Raw genomic sequence first — 21,218 nt, forward strand, 5'->3', positions numbered from 1 at the left:
ACGCAAAAAAATAGCATGTCCTATTCTTGTCCATTTTTTGCGGACAAGAATAGGCATGTCTACACGGGCGGCTTCCGTTTTTTTTGCGGACTGCAAAATATGGCACGGTCGTGTGCATGTAGCCTTAAGAAATATGACTCTTTATTTTTTTAAACTCTCTTGTGTAAAAACTGGAGTAACCTCCCCTTGTATTATTTGAATTTGACACCACCAAACTCCACCAAAATGAACTTACAAATTCCCCACATGACGAACCTCCCCCTTTGTATCTTGTGCAGACTTGTCATCACTCTGGCCCACATTTACTAATGTAATTGCGCCTAGACCTGGTCATAAATGGCACCAACATTTAGTGCAGTTCATCACCTCCAGTTTAGAAAAATCCACTGCACCTGTCTCATCAAGGGGGCCGTAGCGTAGGGGAACGTTGCCCCCATAAGGCTTGTCTATTTTAGGTTTATGCACATGGGAAGGAATAATGCAAGTCACCAGTACATACTAAATGGTAAAACACTGGCTATGGGCTCATGCACCTGACTGTGGTTTTGGTCCACATCCGATCTGCATTTTTGTGTGGATCGGATGTAGACCCATTCATTTCAGTGGAGCACAAGATGCGTTCCACAACCCCACAAAAACAAAATAGAACATGTCCTATTCTTGACCGTTTTCTGGACAATGGGCAATTTGAACAGAGGGCAAAACGTAGCGATCCGCAAAGTGCGGATGCAAACGGCCAGGATCTCTGTTTTGCGGATCCACAGTTTGGACAGTGAGAACGGCTACTGCTGTGTGCACCGACATGGAAAGTGATTGCTTTGCAGTCAACTCCTTCCCTGACACACAGTCCCAGCAATTCCACTAATAAATAGCATTGTGATATGTAATGCACCGATTTACCCCCCCCCCCCAATTTCCTTTCTCCACTGTCTAGAGAGAGAGATTTTTGCGGCTCGGATGTGGACCCATTCACTTCAATGGGACTGCAAAAGATGCGGACAGCACTCAGTGTGCTGTCCGCATCCGTGGCTCCGTTCCGTGGACCGCAAAAAAAATATAACCTGTCCTATTCTTATCTGTGCTTTGCGAACAAGAATAGGCTGTTATATTAATGGCCGTCCGTGTTTAGCGGATCTGTCTAAATTCAAGCCAGTAAGGAGGCAGTCTTACATTTAGACTGGTGGTGGATGCGCCAAAGTTATGTAGAGGCCGGCGCCTCTTCGTAAGGGCTCATTCAGATGGCCGTATGTGTTTTGCAGTCCGCAAATTGCGGATCCGCAAAACATTGATACTGACCCGTGTGCACATGGCCGCCACTCTCATAGAAAATGCCTATTCTTGTCCGCCAATTGCAGACAAGAATAGGACATGCTCTATATTTTTTGTGGGGCAGCGGAACGGAACAGCGTGTCTTTTGTGGCCCCATTGAAATGAATAGGTCCTCACCCGTTCCGCAAAAATGCAGAACGGGTGTGGAACAAAACATACGGCCATCTGAATAAGCCCTAACTTTGGCGGATCCACTGCCAGCACAGGTCTTGATAAATGTGCCCCTATATATGTAATGAATATGTTCTTTGCTCCTACTCCTTATGTAGCTCTTTTGATATGAGCTCTTGGCTTCTTTTGTGGTATTTGTAGAAATAGTTTAGTTTGATCTTGGTCCATTGTACTCCTGAGTTATGACTTTGCTACTTGCTTTGACTTTCAGGTTTGTGAATAACTTTTTTTTAATTTTTAATACACAAAAAAATAAAAAAACACCTTCCTGAAATGTATGCCAGCTCCTCTGTCTCCTCGTGTTTCCATATATCCCTTTGTAGTGATCTATTATTTATGTGCGGTAATTAGATTGTGGGTGACTATGGGAGTCATTTGCTAAAACTGGTATATCACCCTGCTGGCAGAAGATCAGACCAATTTTTTAAGAGTCACCCACCTCTTGATAAATGTCACATCTTCTGCTGTCCAGGAGCTGGAGACTTCTAGTGTGATGTCCGGCAGTTTTCTGGCACACGTTATGGAGCACCTGCCCACCCCCTGCCTCCTCCTGCCAATAGCTTGCCCACTCTTTTTGGAAAAATGGCGAGGGTCAAACAGCACCTGCGACAAAATGTTAGGATCCTGGAAAATATATGGAGGGATCCTCATGGGATTATATAATCATCCCATTAGCCTCCATTTAGTTTTTTGGGCGGGAAAAAAAATGTGTATAAGCCGGTTAAAAATGGATGGTTGCTGGGGTCTGGGGCAGAGGTTAATCATTGGGTCAGCAAGTGACCTATGGTATGGTGTTGCTGGGCAAAATATGCAGACATGCCCAGCAACAGGTAGGGCATTGGTGGGACTGTTTCAAGCGTCCCCCGGGTTAGGGCCATATAGTTGCGGTGGCTGGCAGCTTTGTGCTGTCATCCAAACCGCATCTGAAGGGAGTGCTGCGCCCGCCCTTCCCTGTTGAAAGTTTTGATATTGTCACGGCCAATTTATTAGAAGGAGGGTGCAAAGTCGCTCACTGAAAAGGTGAGCGGACGAGTTAAGTCTGAAGTTTAGGCCGAGCTTATGGCTGGTTTAATTATTGTTTATTAAGTTATTGGTATGATTTGATACAGTTTTAGGCCTCCTGCACATGAACGTGTGCGCTCCGTGGACGTATTACGGACTGCATTTGCGGATCCGACATACGGAACCCTACGGAAGCATTACGGCGCAGGGTGGATTTGATTTTAAATCAAACTGATTTTAAATCACGATTTAAATCACTAGTCAGTAAGGCTTGATTTAAATCATAGTTTTCTACATAAAGACTAATTCTTGCTGGTATAACTTATAATATGCAAGTAGATGAAGATTTTTAGAATAACAACTTTTCATAGTAGTTTTTTATCCCCAGTTTAATAGGTTAATCATTCATATTTGGACAACTTTTCTGTTGTACTTAGGAAGGAGAAAAATAATAATTACCTTTTAATAATAACAATTTTAAATAGATTTATTTAACTGAAACAATAACATTACAGCATGTGTTATTTGCTTAAACATCTTCTTGTGCAGATCTATTCCACTCCAAACAATCAGAAAAATATTGTTTCTATTCACTGATCTTCTTTAAACTTAGCACTGAAGGGGTTGATTCAGTGGTGTAGCTAGAAATGACTGGGTCCCACAGCAAATTTTTTAATAGGGCCCCCCTCCCCCAGTAATTTTTTTCACAACCCCTTCGTTTCATGCCGACCCCATTCCTGTGGCTAGTAAAGAGATCGCTGTCTCAGACCAGGCCCGGCAGCTGTTCCATCCATTTTCTACACTGTCTATACTGTCACTGTATATCCTTTCATTGTGTAATACTGTTGAGGGGGCCCTGACAAAATCTTTTAGTCCTCTTCCTCCTCGATGGGCCCCCATCTGGGTCAGGGCCCCAAAGCAGCCGCTTCCCCTGCTTCCCCTATAGTTACACCCCTGGGTTGATTCTGTATTCATTCTCAACTCTGTTCATGTTATAACATTTTTGCTGTGAAGAAGAGGCATGTGATCTCTGCTGAGTCAAAAGTAAACCAAGCATCTGTGATAATATCTTGTAGGCAGAGAAACTGCCCAATAATCTTACAAAAACCTCTGGAAGAGCATGACATTGTGAATGGATTAATGGAATTTATTTACCAAAAAAATTAAACATATACAGCCTTATTCTACATAATTAAAAAAACGAATCTTTATTTCATGATGGAATAACCTTTGGATGGTAATATATTTTCCTCCAAAAAAATCTGATTTTAATATTTAAAAAAATCTATGATTTAAAAAAATAAAATAAAAATGTATACACCCTGCTACGGAGTGCTTCCGTAGGGTTTCGTCCCGTACTTCCGTTCCACAAAAAGATAGAACATGTCCTATTTTTTTATTTTTTTTCAGAACGGCCGGATTGCGGACCCATTAAAGTGAATGGGTCCGCGATCCGCTGCGGCTGCCCCACGGACGGTGATCGTGCATTGCGGCCCGCAGCATGACCACGGGGCTCATACGTTCATGTGCAGGAGGTCTTAATTGGTTTAAGATGAACTTATTTATTAATAAAGTTGGCAGTGGGCTAATTTATTCCACCCAAATACTTGTGTCTACGTGTTTTTTATTATTTAATTATGGATGTGAGTATATTTTGTGGTACAATTTATGATTTATAATCCCATGTGCATCTTTTCTACAACAAAAAACTCTGTTATTACATGTTTTAAAATGTGAAAATGGAGCGGCAGGACAGTGGAGGGATGTGACACAACTGTTTTGTGTATGTAGAAATACTTGTGTTTGGCCAGGTGTATTTTATAGCTACAGGTTTATTACGAATCGTGGCCGTGTGATAGTCTTAAGAGCTAGAGCTGTACAGGGGGAAGAGCCATGTGTGGGTTCAGCAAAGGCCGCAATGTTCGCATGCAAATGTGGCCAGCTGGAATGGCAAGGTGGACATCTGAAAGAGGTTTTCCGAGATGTTAATACTAATTGGTGAGAGTCCGACACCTGGGACCCCTGCCGATCAGCTGATGGAGAAGAAGATGGCGCTCGCAGTAGCACCATGGCCTTCTCGCAGCTTTCCCTAGGCCGGTGATGACACATTCACATGGCCTAGGAGGAGCTCAGCCCCATTGTAGTGAATGGGGCTGAGCGCGATACCAAGCACAGCCACTATACAGTGCACGGCGCTATGTGCGGTGATCACGGACAAGGCGGCAAAGCTCGCAGGACCCCCAGTGCCTTCTCAAACAGCTGATCGGTGGGAGTCCGAGACCAGAGGATAGATCATCAGTATTAAAATCTCGGAAAACCCTTTTAAAAGAAAAAAGTAATGCACAGAAATATTTTAAATAATTTTATCACGTATAATGTGACCATTTCTATACCCTAAAAGAAAGGAATACATTTCAGGGAAAAGCTTTCATTGTGATTATAGTGTGAGTTTTTCTAATTGGGGGACAATACATTTACTGAGCAATTAAAAATGTTAAACTTGTATGTTCACATTTTAAATCTCAGAAGAGTCCTTATGAGGAATATAGACATCCTACAGCCGGAGAATTGTGTACCGCCCTAGAAGGGAACAGGACAGCGAGAAATCCAAGGGTGTAGATTATACCTAGATGGAAGCTTTAAATGGGGTTTAATTAAATTGAATCTTCAACGACGTGTATTAATTTGTATGGATCTTAATATATTCATATGTTCTTATTTTCCATGTAGTGCTGGTCCAAAAGGAGACAATATCTACGAATGGAGATCGACTATCCTGGGTCCTCCCGGCTCGGTCTATGAAGGAGGCGTGTTTTTCCTGGACATCACATTCACTCCTGAATACCCTTTTAAACCTCCAAAGGTATGTGGATTATAGTATATTGTGTCTTGTATACTACACTGGCATCCCAGGCGTGAGGAGGGAAATCTGGCCAATTCATTTCCTTAGCCATTTGGCTTGACTAACCACCTGTCTATGGGTTCCTGAGAAAATGAAAAGAGGAATCTGACTGGTTGCTATGGACAACTAATCCAGTTCTACTTTACACCAGTTTTGATAAATGTCCCCCATGGTTTTTAAAAGGAGAGATTTCCCAGCATGTTGGTGGCCCTTATGGAGATGCCTATACTATCTCCAGCAGGCCCATAGATATCAATGCAACAAGGACGTATGCAGAACCAACACTCCATTCATATTTGGTGGACATAGGTACCCAGGTCTCACAATTAGTGGGAGTTCTTGGTGTCAGACCCCCACTGATCAGACACTTAGCCCCTATCCTGTGAGTAGGGTATAAGGTAAAATCTTGGCATCTTCTGCGGCGCAGTGGAAAAGGAGAGAGGAGGAGCGTAAACGGGCGGACAGAGGCACAAGGAGGGCGGGGTTATGAGCCGTTGGGGAGGTCCGGTCTTGGGCTCGGAAGATTGAGACGCCGCCCTGGGCACTTGAGAGGGCGCATTTACAGAACCTACAAAGTTCATTTTTGGCTGAAACAAGACTCCAGTATATGCAACAAAGGTACCGTTTTAAACTTCTGGGTGGCACATATAACGCTATTGGATCTGTCTAATAGGCTCAAATGTGGTACAGACTCCATTTAAAGCTGTATGTGTTTTGTGTTTTCTTGGTTGTGATTTAGTTGCTGGATTTGTTATAATGGAGATGGACCCTCCTTATACTGCCTTCCAGGTGTTCTTTAGCACTGCAGCCGTTCTGAACATGCAAAGCTGCAGTGGAAAGTGTGGGATAAAAAGGACACTGTGGACAGAGACCGAAGCAGAAACCCCGTCTACTGTGCCGTGGCCTTGTCAGGCTACTCCAGCTGGGCTCCCCTCATGGGGTCTGAGCTGCAGTAACCCAGCACTACACTGCTTCCAGCTCCGGTGGCTGCTGAAAACATCTGATCGGTGAGGGTGCCAGATGTCGGACCCCCCCACCGATCTGATATTGATGACCTATAGAAGCCGGACAATCCCTTTAACTTCTAAAGCTAGTTTATGTAAATTCCACCAGAGGTGGAGGTGGGATAACACACGAGGAGACAGTAGGATTGGGCTGTCGGTGTGATCAGTCTGTATAAGGACAGAATGCTATACAGAGAAATTATCTTGTATAAGACAGGCGTATACGGATGTTTCGACAAGGGGTTAATGTAGTATCATTCATGCTCTGGAATAATGATTCTGTATGCCTGTAATACATGCGAGAAGATGTGGAATTGTTGTCTTTTGTTAAATTACCTGAATAGTAGTAAATTGCATCTAAGTGCGGGTTCATTATCCACATAATACGCTGTAATATGAAACAATCATGTGCTGTAGAAAATCCAGAGTCCTTCCCCACAACGGCAAGCTATCTCCCTGTATAAATATACTGACTGGTGAAGCATTTCACGGCACACTTACAAAATTATTGGATTTTCGCTGCGAGCTATAAACCAGTTTACATTTCTGACGCAGCATATTTCCATTTAAACAGATTTATGTTTTTTGTTTTTTTTTCTTGTTTAAAAAAATAAAAATGAACATTTAGCAGTTTAATTAGCTGAAATCTGTTTTGGAGCTGGGTACTAAATATACGTTGGTTTCCCCACTGTGGTATACAGAAGATGCGATGTGAAAAAAAGACAAGTTTGTTGCATGGTGTTTTAATTAACAACATTTTTTTTATGTGCCGAAAGTCATTGATAAGCAGTAATTAAAGGGGTTGTCTCATCATGGACAATGGTGGCATATTGCCAGTATCTGCCATTTAATATCATATAGGTGCAGAACCCGCCCCTGTTCCCAGAACGGGCCCCCAAAAGTGAAGGACAGCACAACACACATGCGGCATGCCCTCCATTAATTTCTGTGGCAATTCCGAAAGTAGCGAGTGAGCGTTCCCGGCTATTTTCTGAATTCCCATAGAAATGAATGGAGGGTGGCTACACGTGCGCAGCTTCTCTCTGCTTTGGGAGTTCTGTTCTAGAGATACAGTAGGTGCATGTCCCTTTTTTCATTTTTATTTTACTCCATATTGATAGAAATTTATTTATTTCATTTTGCCAGAACTATAACATTTTAAAAATCAAATGCTAAATATTGTCCTCCTTTAGCAGTCAGAACAGAAAGATAAAACTCCTATAAGGCTACTTTCACACTAGCATTTACATTTTCCGGTATTGAGATCCGGCATACCGGAGAAAAACGCTTCCGTTTTGTCCCCATTCATTGTCAATGGGGACAAAATGGAACACAAGTAAGTTCCGATACTGGAGAGCAAACCGCAGTCATGGGGTGAGAAAACGGATCCGTCCCCATTGACTTGCATTGTGGGTCATGCCAGATCCGTTTTCTCAGACACAATAGAAAACAGATCCGTCCCCCATTGACTTTTAATGGAGTTCATAACGGATCCGTCTCGGCAATGTTAAAGATAATACAACCGGATCTGTTCATAACGGATGCAGATGGTTGTATTATCAGTAACGGAAGCGTTTTTGCTGAACCCTGCCGGATCAGGCAAAAAACGCTAGTGTGAAAGTAGCCTAAGGGATGTGTACACGCTGGATTTTGAAAACATGCAGAAAAAATCTGAGCTGATTTTATTTGCAGTTTTGTTGCGGTTTTTGTGGCTTTTTTTTCCCCCAGCTTTCTAATTCATTTCAATGGGAGAATCAGAGCGTTTGCTGCTCCTTTCTTTCTGTGCTGTCTCCTTTTGAAATGAATGGAAGGCCCTTTTTATGGTGCAGAACACTCATGGAAAACGGCGCCAAAAAAATGTGAACGAGGCCATAGAGATAAATTGGAATGTCATCAGAAAATGACTGTTTTGTTTGTGGGTTTTTATTTTTAACAATTTTTGGTGTTTTTATTTATTTTTGTTCCTTGTCACTATTTTTATTAAATGTATATAACCCAGCAACCTTCACACCAGCCACTAGGCCTAATTATAGGTCCTGATTTCCCGTTCAGTACAGGTAATGGGTCCCCTCCTGTCCATTGGGCCATAGACACAAAAGACAGGAAGTATTAACATACTTTAAAGTTACTGTCACGGCTGAGGATGGGGGAAATCCTCAGCCGTGTGGAGCCCGGTGATGTTACGGCTGCTTGGCCATGAAGACAGGATTAGGGAGCAGGTCACCTCCTAAAGGCATCCCTAACCTGACCCTGACTCCTAGCTACATGAGCCAACCTTGATGGTAGGAGGGCTCATGCTCCGGAACCTAGAAGTCCCTGCTAGCCCTCAAGATGACCCTCACCTAGGAGCTGAGTAAGACAAGCCCACTCCTCCTAGACACGGAGGAGTGGGCTTGTCTTACTCAGCTCCTAGGTGAGGGTCATCTTGAGGGCTAGCAGGGACTTTTAGGTTCCGGAGCATGAGCCCTCCTACCATCAAGGTTGGCTCATGTAGCTAGGAGTCAGGGTCAGGTTAGGGATGCCTTTAGGAGGTGACCTGCTCCCTAATCCTGTCTTCATGGCCAAGCAGCCGTAACATCACCGGGCTCCACACGGCTGAGGATTTCCCCCATCCTCAGCCGTGACAGTATGACCACAGGGGTGGCTCTTACTGGCAGGTAACAAATACATGAGGCTGCTCTCAGCTAAGCATGGCTGAAGCAACCTGCAGGCCTACAAAAGCAATGAGGCTTTATAGGCCAAGAAGCCACACCCCACAGTCGGACACACCCAGTGATCACACACACTAGGAAGGGGATTAACCCTTCCAACACCAGGGAAGGGAAAACACCACTTAAAGGGGACGTGCACACAATAACATAAAACACAGTGCACACATCCACACATCACACACAAAACCGCATGCGCAGCGTAGCGAGCTGCATGGCACAGCTCAGCCTGCTACGCTGCCACATACATACTGTTGCCAGCGGCAACCACAGGTGAGGCCAATACCACAGCCCTCACCTGTGATTGAACACCAATGAAAACCGCTGACAACCGCATGCGGTTCAGGAGTCACGGTCATAGCCATGGCCGTGACAGTTGCAGGATTATATACACTTTTTTAATATAGATGGTAACATAGGAAAAAGTTTAATAAAAACACACCGAAAACTGTAACATAAAAATTTGATTTAAATAGGTCACTTTCTGATGACACATTCCCTTTAGCCCATTGTCATTTTACTGCAATGAATGGGAGATGTTATCTGTTAGTATAATAGTAGATGTAGAATTGGGATAACAGTGTGACAGTTCTTTTGAAGAAAATTGCACTTATCAGTGTAAGGCCTCCTGCACACGAACGTATTTTTTTGCGGTCCGCAAAAACGGGTCCCGTTTTTCCGTGACCGTTTTTTCGTCCGTGGGTCTTCCTTGATTTTTGGAGGATCCACGGACATGAAAAAAAAGTCGTTTTGGTGTCCGCCTGGCCGTGCGGAGCCAAACGGATCCGTCCTGAATTACAATGCAAGTCAATGGGGACGGATCCGTTTGACGTTGACACAATATGGTGCCATTTCAAACGGATCCGTCCCCATTGACTTTCAATGTAAAGTCTGGAGTCCCTTTTATACCATCGGATCGGAGTTTTCTCCAATCCGATGGTATATTTTAACTTGAAGCGTCCCCATCACCATGGGAACGCCTCTATGTTAGAATATACTGTCGGATATGAGTTAGATCGTGAAACCTCATTTCCGACAGTATATTCTAACACAGAGGCGTTCCCATGGTGATGGGGACGCTTCTAGTTAGAATATACTACAAACTGTGTACATGACTGCCCCCTGCTGCCTAGCAGCATCCGATCTCTTACAGGGGGCTGTGATCAGCACAATTAACCCTTCAGGTGCCGCACCTGAAGGGGTTAATTGTGCTATCATCTCCCCCTGTAAGAGATCAGGGCTGCCAGGCAGCAGGGGGCAGACCCCCCCCCCCCCTCCCCCCTCCCCAGTTTGAATATCATTGGTGGCCAGTGCAGCCCCCCCCCCCCCCCCCTTCCTCCCTCTATTGTAATAATTCGTTGGTGGCACAGTGTGCGCCCTTCCTCCCTCTATTGTAATAATTCGTTGGTGGCACAGTGTGCGCCCCCCCCCCCCCCCCCTTCCTCCCTCTATTGTAATCGTTGGTGGCACAGTGTGCGACCCCCATTGGCCCCACTCCCTCTATAGCATTAACAACATTGGTGGCCAGTGTGCGGCCTCCCATCTAGCCCCCCCCCATCATTGGTGGCAGCGGGTTACTAGCAGTAGTGATTCATACTTACCTGGGAGCTGCGATGTCTGCTTCCGGCCGGGAGCTCCTCCTACTGGTAAGTGACAGTTCATTTAGCAATGACACTTGCCAGTAGGTGGAGCTCCCGGCCGGACACGAACATCGCAGCAGCCGGCCCGGTAAGTATGAATCTTCTACTATTGTACTATTGCTAAGTAACCATGGCAACCAGCGTCCTGGTTGCCATGGTTACCGATCGGAGCCCCAGCGATTAAACTGGGACTCCGATCGGAACTCCGCTGCCACCAATGATGGGGGGGGGGGGGGGGGGGGAGATGGGAGGCCGCACACTGGCCACCAATGTTGAGAATGCTATAGAGGGAGGGGGGGGCCGATGGGGGGCGCACACTGTGCCACCAACGAATTATTACAATAGAGGGAGGGAGGGGGGGGGGCGCACACTGTGCCACCAACGAATTATTACAATAGAGGAAGGGAGGGGGGGGCGCACACTGTGCCACCAACGAATAATTACAATAGAGGGAGGGGGGGGGCCGCACTGGCCACCAATGATATTTAAACTGGGGAGGGGGGGGAAGGGTCTGCCCCCTGCTGCCTGGCAGCCCTGATCTCTTACTGGGGGCCGTGATCAGCACAATTAACCCCTTCAGGTGCCGCACCTGAAGGGGTTAATTGTGCTGATCACGGCCCCCTGTAAGAGATCGGGTGCTGCCAGGCAGCAGGGGGCAGTCTTGTACACAGTTTGTAGTGTATTCTAACTAGAAGCGTCCCCATCACCATAGGAACGCTTCTGTGTTAGAATATACTGTCGGTTCTGAGTTTTCACGAAGTGAAAACTCAGCTTTGAAAAAGCTTTATGCAGACGGATCTTCGGATCCGTCTGTATAAAAAGTAACCTACGGCCACGGATCACGGACACGGATGCCAATCTTGTGTGCATCCGTGTTCTTTCACGGACCCATTGACTTGAATGGGTCCGTGAACCGTTGGCCGTTAAAAAAATAGGACAGGTCATATTTTTTTCACGGCCATGAAACACGGATCACGGATGCGGCTGCAAAACGGTGCATTTTCCGTTTTTTCCACGGACCCATTGAAAGTCAATGGGTCCGCGAAAAAAAACGGAAAACGGCACAACGGCCACGGGTGCACACAACGGTCGTGTGCAGGAGGCCTAAGGGTGCATTCACATGACTGTATATATTTTGCGGTGCGCAAAAAAAAAGGAAGATGTCCATGTTGCATCTGTCTGCAAAACGGACAAGAATAGGACATGTTCTATCTTTTTTGCAGGGCCACAGAATGGACATACAGATGTGGACAGCGCACAGTGTGCGGTCTGCGTTTTTTGCAACCCCTTTCAAAAAATGCGGATCGGATGCAGAGCAAAAATAATACGGTTGTGTGCATGGGGCCTAATGTGTGACGCTCTAATTGAGTCACTCAAAATTCAAGCTTGTCGTGCTAAAAGTCCAAAGAAAGGAAGAAGTTAAATAGCCAGAGCAGAAAGTAGAATACAGGGGTCGAGTTAAAAAAAAGACCTATCCAGAAAACTAGCCACCTGTTTTTTGAAAAAGGTAACATTCACATATAGCCTACTAGTATGTCCTATTTGATGGTATTGTCCTTTTAAAGGGAACCTGTCACCTCTACTAGGCTACCCTCACTGAGCATTTCTAAATTTTCATTGTGTTACCCTAAACATATAAATTACACTTTTAATTTCATTTGCAGACGAATTCAATAAGTATTATGCATTTTTGTACTTCCTGCCTTTTATGCAAATTACCATAAGAGTCATCTCTTACTTGTGTGACCAGAGAAGAGTCATATTTTCAAGCTCTGACTCCTCTCAGGTTAATTTGCATATGTATCAAATCGGTTTTTATACACAATAAAAGCACACAGAGCTATGGGGACTGGGTATTGCGGATGTGATAGCGGCCATCTAGCAACCCATGTCCTCAGCTCTATACCCAAAATCCAGGTGACAGGTTCCCTTTAAATCTTCTATCTTGTTGGTATAGGGAGTCCAGACAATGCTCCCTGAGAAAGTCAGTGTAAGGGCTCGTTCAAACGACCGTATGGCTTTTTTTAGTGTTTTGCGGGCCGTTTTTCCCCGGATCTGTTTTTAATTAAAAAAAAATTTCAGTAGTAGTTCCGTTCAGTTTTTCCGTATGGTAGATACAGTAATTACGGTACATAGAAAAAATTGGGCTGGGCATAATAACATTTTCAATAGATGGTTCCTCAAAAACGGAACGGATACGGAAGACATACGGAGTACACTCCGTATGCATTCAGTTTTCTTGCGGACCCATTGATGCAATAAACGCAAAAACAAATTGCGTGAACGAGCCCTAAACAAGCTCCTATTCATGAGGACTACAGCTGGCTCTGGATAACAGCTTATGTACAAAAGCTCAAGGCAGTGCTTGTAATTCTTAAGAATTACCACAAGAGGTCACCATAAGACTAAAGCAAATACAGCAATTATCATCCTAAGAGGCTGTGTAAACCTTTTGTAATACGTGTTTGTTGTAAACTGTATTGTGCTTTGTAACTTTTTGCAATTTTCTTGAATTGTATTATCTGTAAAGGTAAAATATTTGTATTTCCACTAATTTTTTTTTTTATTACCACTTCATTCATTATTTTTATTTTGTAGGTGACCTTTCGGACGAGAATCTACCACTGCAACATCAACAGCCAAGGTGTCATCTGCCTGGATATCTTGAAAGACAACTGGAGCCCAGCACTAACCATTTCTAAAGTTCTCCTCTCCATCTGCTCGCTGCTCACAGACTGCAACCCTGGTAAGCATCTTGTACTATGTTACGTAGAAATATTTTTTTTATAGTATAGGCATACATTTGTTAAAGGGGTTCTCCAGGAATTAGAAAAATGAAAATACTTAATTACTTTTTTTGGAGAACTAAATATTACTTAAGTATAAATAAATTCTCAAATACATTTCATTAGCTATAATGGTTCATTTTGTCTAGGGAGCAATGATCAGGAGAAATAAAATCGCTGCCGTCCTATTAGCGCACATAAAGCCTGTCCTAATCACAAAGCAGTTACTTTACAACACTGAGTTAAAGAGCTGCCTCATCCTCCTTTCCTACTTGTCAGGGATTATGATCCTGAATACAGATGAGAAGATCTTCAGCTGAATCTCTATAGGAATGGAGTTCATGAGGAGACATAAAGTACAGAGAGGATGGACAGGACAGACTGTGGTAATGTGGGTCTGTGGTAATGGCGACTGCATACAAGTGCTGCTGCTCATTAGCTACAACCCCACCTCCTCTCTGTACTTCATGTCTCCTCATGAACTCCATTCCTACAAAGATTCATCTGAAGATCATATTAAACTGTATTAAGGATCAAAATCCCTGACAAGTAAGAGAGGAAGATGGTGCAGCTCTTTAACTTGTCCTCCTGTGTAATTAGGACAGGTTTTGTGTACTAGTGGGATGATGGCCATTTTATTTTTCCTAATGATTGCTCCACGGACAAAACGAGCCATTATAACTAATGTAAGGTATTTGGTCAGATATTTATAATGAAGTATTTTCATTTTCTTAATTCCTGGAGGACCCCTTTAAAATGTAACAGTTGAAAATAATACAAAAGGGCGCTGTGATGATTTCATAATTGATATTAACATGACAAGCTGACTGAAGATCACACAGGTCTAAAGTCTGAAAGTTGAGACCTCCACTGATTTCTAGAACTAAGGGGCAACAATTCTAACCCATTTAATACAGCATGTATTTTGGGACCATAGAAGTTCAGCTGAACTGTCAAACGTACAGGCATTTCAGCCATCCGAATGCGACCATAATAATGTTCACACATTAGGATTTACTCATGTGTATGAGGGTGTCTTCACATCATGGTTTTTGTCCCACGTTTGACACAACATTTTCTGCACAGATATGACAAACTAGATCCAAAGATGCTCCACAGCCCATGATGTTCCACATTTAACATACACATTGGTGGTTGGGAGGGGGGAGGGGGGAAGATTCCAAAAGCGTAGTACACTGCACATTTGTCCTACACAGTTCAGCAAAAAAAAAATGATGTGAAAACTGATACATTATTTACAATTTAACCCTATGGATGCTACTGTTATGACATCCATCTAATGTACGTCAAGTTAAACATATGACAAAAATAATGCTGCACTCCACCTTTCTTCAAGCCGGGTGCTCTGTGATGGGGAATTATCCCAAACTTGTAGTGTACAAAAAAATCACGGAACTCTGTTATATAATACAAATCAATCCAATATTTATTTAATCCGAATAGTTTTCACTGTAATTGGCCAATGTTTCGGTCCATCCTGGACCTTGTTCACGGCCTGAAGGCAAGTGCAGTTATGGAATCGGATGGCGCCATCCGATTCCATAACTGCACTTGCCTTCAGGCCGTGAACCAGGTCTGGGATGGACCGAAACGTTGGCCAATTACAGTGAAAACAATTCGGATTAAATAAAAATGACAAAAACATGATGTGAACACAGCCTAATGTAAGTTGCCAGCTTCAGACCAAACAGAGCTGTCCGTTTTGCAGCCTATATTTTACACAGCTCTCAGAGTTGGAGAATGTTTGACTTCTTTTCTGAGCTGCATAGTTCTCCGTTCAGATGTAAAAATTCAGATCTTAAAAGCGTAGCTGTCATTTAAATGTTTACATTTTTGTAAAATACTTTTATTAGGGACGTGTGCATTTTTAGTAGAGAACAGACTGTAAAATGTCTCTAGCAAAACAAAGTGCTGCTAAGGAGAGCCTGTCTTCAGCATTTACTGTACGCTAAAGACTGCAGCGTTTAACATACAGTGGCAGGCTTCTAACCCAGTTCCTGACCTGTGTCCTACAATATCTCTTACCTGTCCCTGTCTGACATGCTGATCGCTGGCAGCTCTGCTCATTTTTATCTTCACTATGCACCCGTTAGTGCCCAAAGGGAAGAGATGTGAATGGGGCTGACAGTAAGGCCCCTTTCACATGAGCGAGAATTCCACGTGGTTGCAATGCGTGATGCGAACGCATTGCGCCGGCACGGAATCCAGACCCATTCCCCTAAATGGGTCTGTGTACATGAGCAATGCGTGAAAATCGCAGCATGTTCTATATTCAGCGTGGGTTTTTTTTTTGTTTTTTAACGCAATGCTGGCCCCATGTGAATGTGAATGGGGCTGTGTGAAAATCGCATCCGCAAGCAAGTGCGGATGTGATTTTCACGGATGGTTGCGAAGAGATGTTTGTAAGCATTCAGTTTTTTATTATGCGCTTGCAATACGCAGTAAATCGCATTGCACCCGCGCGATAAAAACTGAATGCGATCGCAAACAAAACTGGCTTTGTTTGCAAAATCGTGCAGTTTTCACTGAACGCATCCGGACACGCTCGTCTGCAAGGGGCCTAAGTGTACTGCTGATCGCTGCAGTCCCGTTCTTCAGTGCACATTGAAGATGGGCTCTCCTTAGCGACACCCAATTTACAGACTGTTTTCTAGTAAATAAAATAACACATTTCCCTAATTTATATGACAGATTATTCATATCACTGCCCTTATGCAATATAAAAAAAACCTGACAATTACACGTTAAGGTGTTAATGAAGAGATCAGTTTCCCTGTGCGCCCAGCAGATATGTATTCATAGAAGAAACGGCTCTAAAAATGGATCTGTTGGTAGTGTACAGAGTGTAATAAGTGTTTACTTTTGTATCCATTGTGTTTGCTTTTAGGTCTTTATTTTATTTTTTCCCTTAAATTAACCCTGGTGTAAACATTCCGTTCTGCAGTCAGATTTTGCTTTGATTTCATCTGTAATTGACTTCTTCTCTCTTGCAGCTGATCCTCTTGTCGGAAGTATCGCCACCCAGTACATGACCAACAGAGCGGAGCATGACCGAATGGCCAGACAGTGGACCAAGAGATACGCTACATAGATACTTGGACACAGCGCTTATCTGTCATGGCGAGAGCTGCTTGTTAACTGGGCAATGGCGGGTGGGAGTCTGCAAAGAATAGGTTATTTCTATAACAGATTTTATTCAGTCTTTTATTTCCAGAGAATTTTGTTATTGTAACTTAAGGTATCTTTCTGCAGTAATTGACTGGAACGAGTCAAAACGCAATCGCAAACCAGACATAACGGAAAGTTGTCCCCCCCCATTTTTGTTCTATGACATGTAAGCGATCGAAGCGATTTAATTTTGTACAGTTACACTGCTTATACGGTAAATGTCTGTGATAAGTTTTGTTGAGGGATTGAATGAGTAATTTGTGTATGAGATGAGCTGCAGCGTGTGTGTAACATAACCGTCTCCACCATGGCCTGGACCTGAGGAACTGGTGATATCTGTATTAAGGAAACCTTTTACACTTTATATCAGTTTTCTTCCTTTTTGTATATCTGTAAACTCGGCTGAGAGAGACTTAAACAGAATCTGTAGTGAAATACCTTAAGCTGTTTAAATGTAAAAGTGAATAAGAATTACTCCGTGGATTGGTTATATGTTGTAGGCCAAGAAGCCTGCATTTGTTACTGTGCTAATAAAAGTGGAAAAATAACCTGAAGTATGTGCGCATTCATTTATTGTGGGATGACGAGTTTTTTTTGTTTTTTTTACATATTGGGGTCCGTACAACAACAAAATAAGGGAAGTACTGGATTTGGCACATAACTGACCAGAACAGAGCCAGACAAGTCTCACTGACTGTAATGGGGTCCATTTGGGAGTCCACTTTATTAGCGGAGAAAGTCTTGCATGCAGCACTTTTCTCTTTGCTGTTTTTGACGGAAGCTGCATCTGAGCCCCCAAAAGCAGATGTGAACAAGCCCTTAGCAAAATGTACCAAATCTTGCAAACGCAGATACGAGGTGGCCGGGATGGGAGCCGATGCGCATGCGTGCTTCCACGGTCCTGGCCAGCGCTTTCTCTTGTAGTGTGCGAGCATGGCCACAGATGTTGGATGTAACCTCAAATGCTGTTTTTCTACCAATACATTTTTTGTATACTGCTCTATGATAGGAAATATCATTACCTAAAGGGCTCAGTTACTCATGTTAATCACCAACCTGATACAATATGCAACCGATACCAATACCATTTTGCTCATAAAGTAAATTTATTAAATTTACAAACTTTAATTTTGTATATTTACTAAAGATTTTTTTTTTTATGAGAAAAATGGTATTGGTTTAGTTGCATATTGTATCAGGTTGCTCTATGATGGGGTATATCATTTCCTATATAAAAACTCAAGACAAGGGGAAAAAAAATAAAACCTTTAATTGCCTGTGCTCAAACGCGCTAGTTGACCATAAAACAGGCTGCAGAAGTCAGACATTTTTGGGTGCACACCACAAAACCGTGGCGGCTCTCTAATGCCTCATTCACATTTCAGTGTCTGTTTGACGCCTGTGGAAAATGAATCGGTGTTTGGTCCGTGTGTCATCTGTATTCCAGGACACTGAAAATTATTTTCCTATAGTCTGTGAAAAACCAGACCGAACACTTGTACCATCCGTGTTGTCAGTGGTTTTTCACAGTTCCAAAGCCTATAAAGGGTCTGTCACCAAGTTTTCATGTTTTGGACTATTTATATTGTGTTTATCCGCACACTATTATAACAGTACCTTTTTTGTTGTTTTGTCCCATCTGGTAAGGCTGAAAAAAACGAGTTTATAAAGTGCACGCCTAACCCCTTCCCATTGTATTCTGTGCCCGCCCTGTAATGATCTTGCTTCCTCCTCTTCAATTCTCACCTGCACACTCCACCACCGGGCCCAGGCATGTGCTCTGCCCGTTATGGGGAGGAGACGTACAGACGTGTAGTGCACATGTGCCGGTTAATGTCGCAGCTCGGCAGCAGAAGACGGCGAGCCACGGGGACAAAAACAACAAAGGTACTGTTATTGTGTGTGTATAAGAATGATATATAAGCAGTCGAAAACTTGGTGACACTCCCTGAAAGGCCACCTACACACCTTGTGGAATACATGCAGTTCCAGCAAAGTGTGTGAGACTTCACAAATCTCATGTACACTTTGTGAATGTCTTCTGTGTGGACATGGACCTGCCATGCAGATTTCCAAATCTGCAGCATGTCAATTATGTTTGCGGTGTTTCGCTGCAGATTTTAACCTTTTCAAAGTAAGGGTAAGATCTGCGGCAAAACTGCATCTTGGGCTACTTTCACACTGGCGTTTCTGGGTCCGCTTGTGAGATCAGTTTCAGGGCTCTCACAAGCGGCCCAAAACGGATCCGTTAAGCCCCAATGCATTCTGAGAGGATAAGGATCTGTTCAGAATGCATCAATTTGGCTGCGTTTTGGTCTCCGTTGCATTTTTTAGACTGTCACTAAGACTCAGCTTGCAGCATTTTGGTGACCATCTGACGATGCGCAGCCAAACGGACCCGTCCTGACTTACAATGTAAGTCAATGGGGACGGATACGTTTTTCACTGACACAATATGGTGCAATTGAAAACTGATCCGTCCCCCATTGACTTTCAATGTAAGTCAGGACGGATCCGTTTTGACTTAGACTTTTTTTTTATGAATAATGCAAACTGATCCGTTATGAACGGATACAAGCGTTTGCATTATCGGTGCGGATCCATCTGTGCAGATACAAGACTGATCCGCACCAACCGCGAGTGTGAAAGTAGCCTAATCTACACTAAAATTAGAAATTGTGGATCTGGTGCAGAAGCCCATGGAAACTCGTCATATCCCATGCCGTCATGGAGGATTCATGAAAAGGGAATTACCGGCAAGTAATCTGTTTGCCCTTTCATCCTCCATGATGGCATTACCATGATATATACCAGATTATAAGGGTTATGCCTCATTCACACGTCAGTGTTTGGTCAGTGATTTCCATCAGTGATTTTTGAGCCAAAACCAGGTGTGGGTCTAAACACAGAACAGCTGCAGATCTTTCCCTTATATCTTATGTCTGTGGAGGCTCCACACCTGGTTTTGGCTCACAATCACTGATGGAAATCACTGACCAAAACACTGACGTGTGAATGAGGCTTTAGGATGGGACTATAGCCAGCAGTACCTTTCTTCCAAAAGCCAGATCTTGACTATCAACTCTCTAATGTATGATATATGGCTTTACACAACTGCTCAATGGATGCCTCTGCGCGCGCTCAGCCCCTGATGTTGAAACAGATCTCGTACAGTGGGCTCTCAATGATTTGGGAGGATCTTTGTAAGTAGGGATGAGCGAATCGATTTGCATAAAACTTTGTTCTAATACTGTACGGAGCTCCTGCTCCGTACAGTATTGGAGTACTTTCACACTCGCGTTTTGTGCGGATCCGTCATGGACGGATCCATTCAGACAATACAACCGTCTGCATCTGTTCAGAACGGATCCGCTTGTATTATCTTTAACATTGCCAAGACGGATCAGTCTTGAACACCATTGAAAGTCAATGGAGGACGGATCCGTTTTCTATTGTCAGTGAAAATTGATCCGTCCCCATTGACTTACATTGTGTGTCAGGACTGATCCGTTTGGCTCAATTTCATCAGACGGACACAAAGAGGAATGGAGACTGAACTGATGCACTCTGAACGGATCCTTTTCTATTCAGAATGAAAACTGATCCGTTTTTGGACCGCCTGTGAGAGCCCTGAACGGATCTCACAAATGGAAAGCCAAAACGAGAGTGTGAAAGTAGACTTAGAATGTATTGGCTCCAATGAGCCGAAGTTATTGCTTCGTGAAGTCTCGCGAGACTACGCGTAATAACTTCATAAATTTATCTTTTACATAAAAAAATACATTTCCCGATCTCTGGTTTGGTTCCAAGGAACCTGAGTTCAGGAAGTGTTTTTTTACAGTATAAAATAATTTATGAAGTTATTACACGAAGTCTCGCAAGACTTTGCAAAGCAATAACTTCGGCTCATCTGAGCCAATACATTCTAATACTGTACGGCGCTTCTGCTCCATACAGTATTAGAACAAAGTTTTATGCGAATAGACTTCGAATGTTTCATCCAAAGTCTTCGCTCATCCCTATTTGTAAGCTTCAGAAATTGCAATTTTTATCCATCCAAAAACTGTACAAACAAATAATTAGATTTTCTAAATGCCTTGGTGGCTTTGAGACAGGGGAATGGCCTGTCTAACATCCAATTTTATGAAATATCAACCTTGAATTTCGGATTTTCACAAAATCTGCCTCTGAAAATTTGACACTACCTTTGGTAATAAGGTTTTATAGAGTCTGAAAACCATTGTGTGGAAAAACTTTAAGGAAAGGTTTGATTATCTTCAGGGCATGGATCGCCCTTGGACTACCGTACATTCACACGGACGTATTTTGTGTCCATTCAGTTTTATTTTTTGCGGATTGGATGAGGACCCATTCATTTCAATGGGTCTGCAAAAAATGTGGACAGCACACTGTGTGCTGTCTGAATCCTTATGTCCGTTCCGTAGCCCTGCAAAAAATATAGATCATATCGTATTCTTGTCCGTTTT

General features: G+C 43.3%; 1 protein-coding gene across 1 annotated transcript in view; it reads left to right on the forward strand.

The window, feature by feature from the left end:
- UBE2E1 (ubiquitin conjugating enzyme E2 E1) overlaps positions 1 to 17,285 on the forward strand; it is a 42,903-nt gene extending 25,618 nt beyond the window's left edge. Inside the window, exons 3-5 of the mRNA XM_040433095.1 lie at positions 5,233 to 5,365; positions 13,355 to 13,502; positions 16,557 to 17,285. Of these exons, the coding sequence (XP_040289029.1) occupies positions 5,233 to 5,365; positions 13,355 to 13,502; positions 16,557 to 16,654 (379 nt within the window). The 3' untranslated portion in view covers positions 16,655 to 17,285. The remainder of the gene's footprint in view (positions 1 to 5,232; positions 5,366 to 13,354; positions 13,503 to 16,556) is intronic.
- The last annotated feature ends 3,933 nt before the right edge of the window (positions 17,286 to 21,218 follow it).

Source organism: Bufo bufo, chromosome 5, assembly GCF_905171765.1.
Source record: "Bufo bufo chromosome 5, aBufBuf1.1, whole genome shotgun sequence".
Taxonomy (NCBI): Eukaryota; Metazoa; Chordata; class Amphibia; order Anura; family Bufonidae; genus Bufo; species Bufo bufo.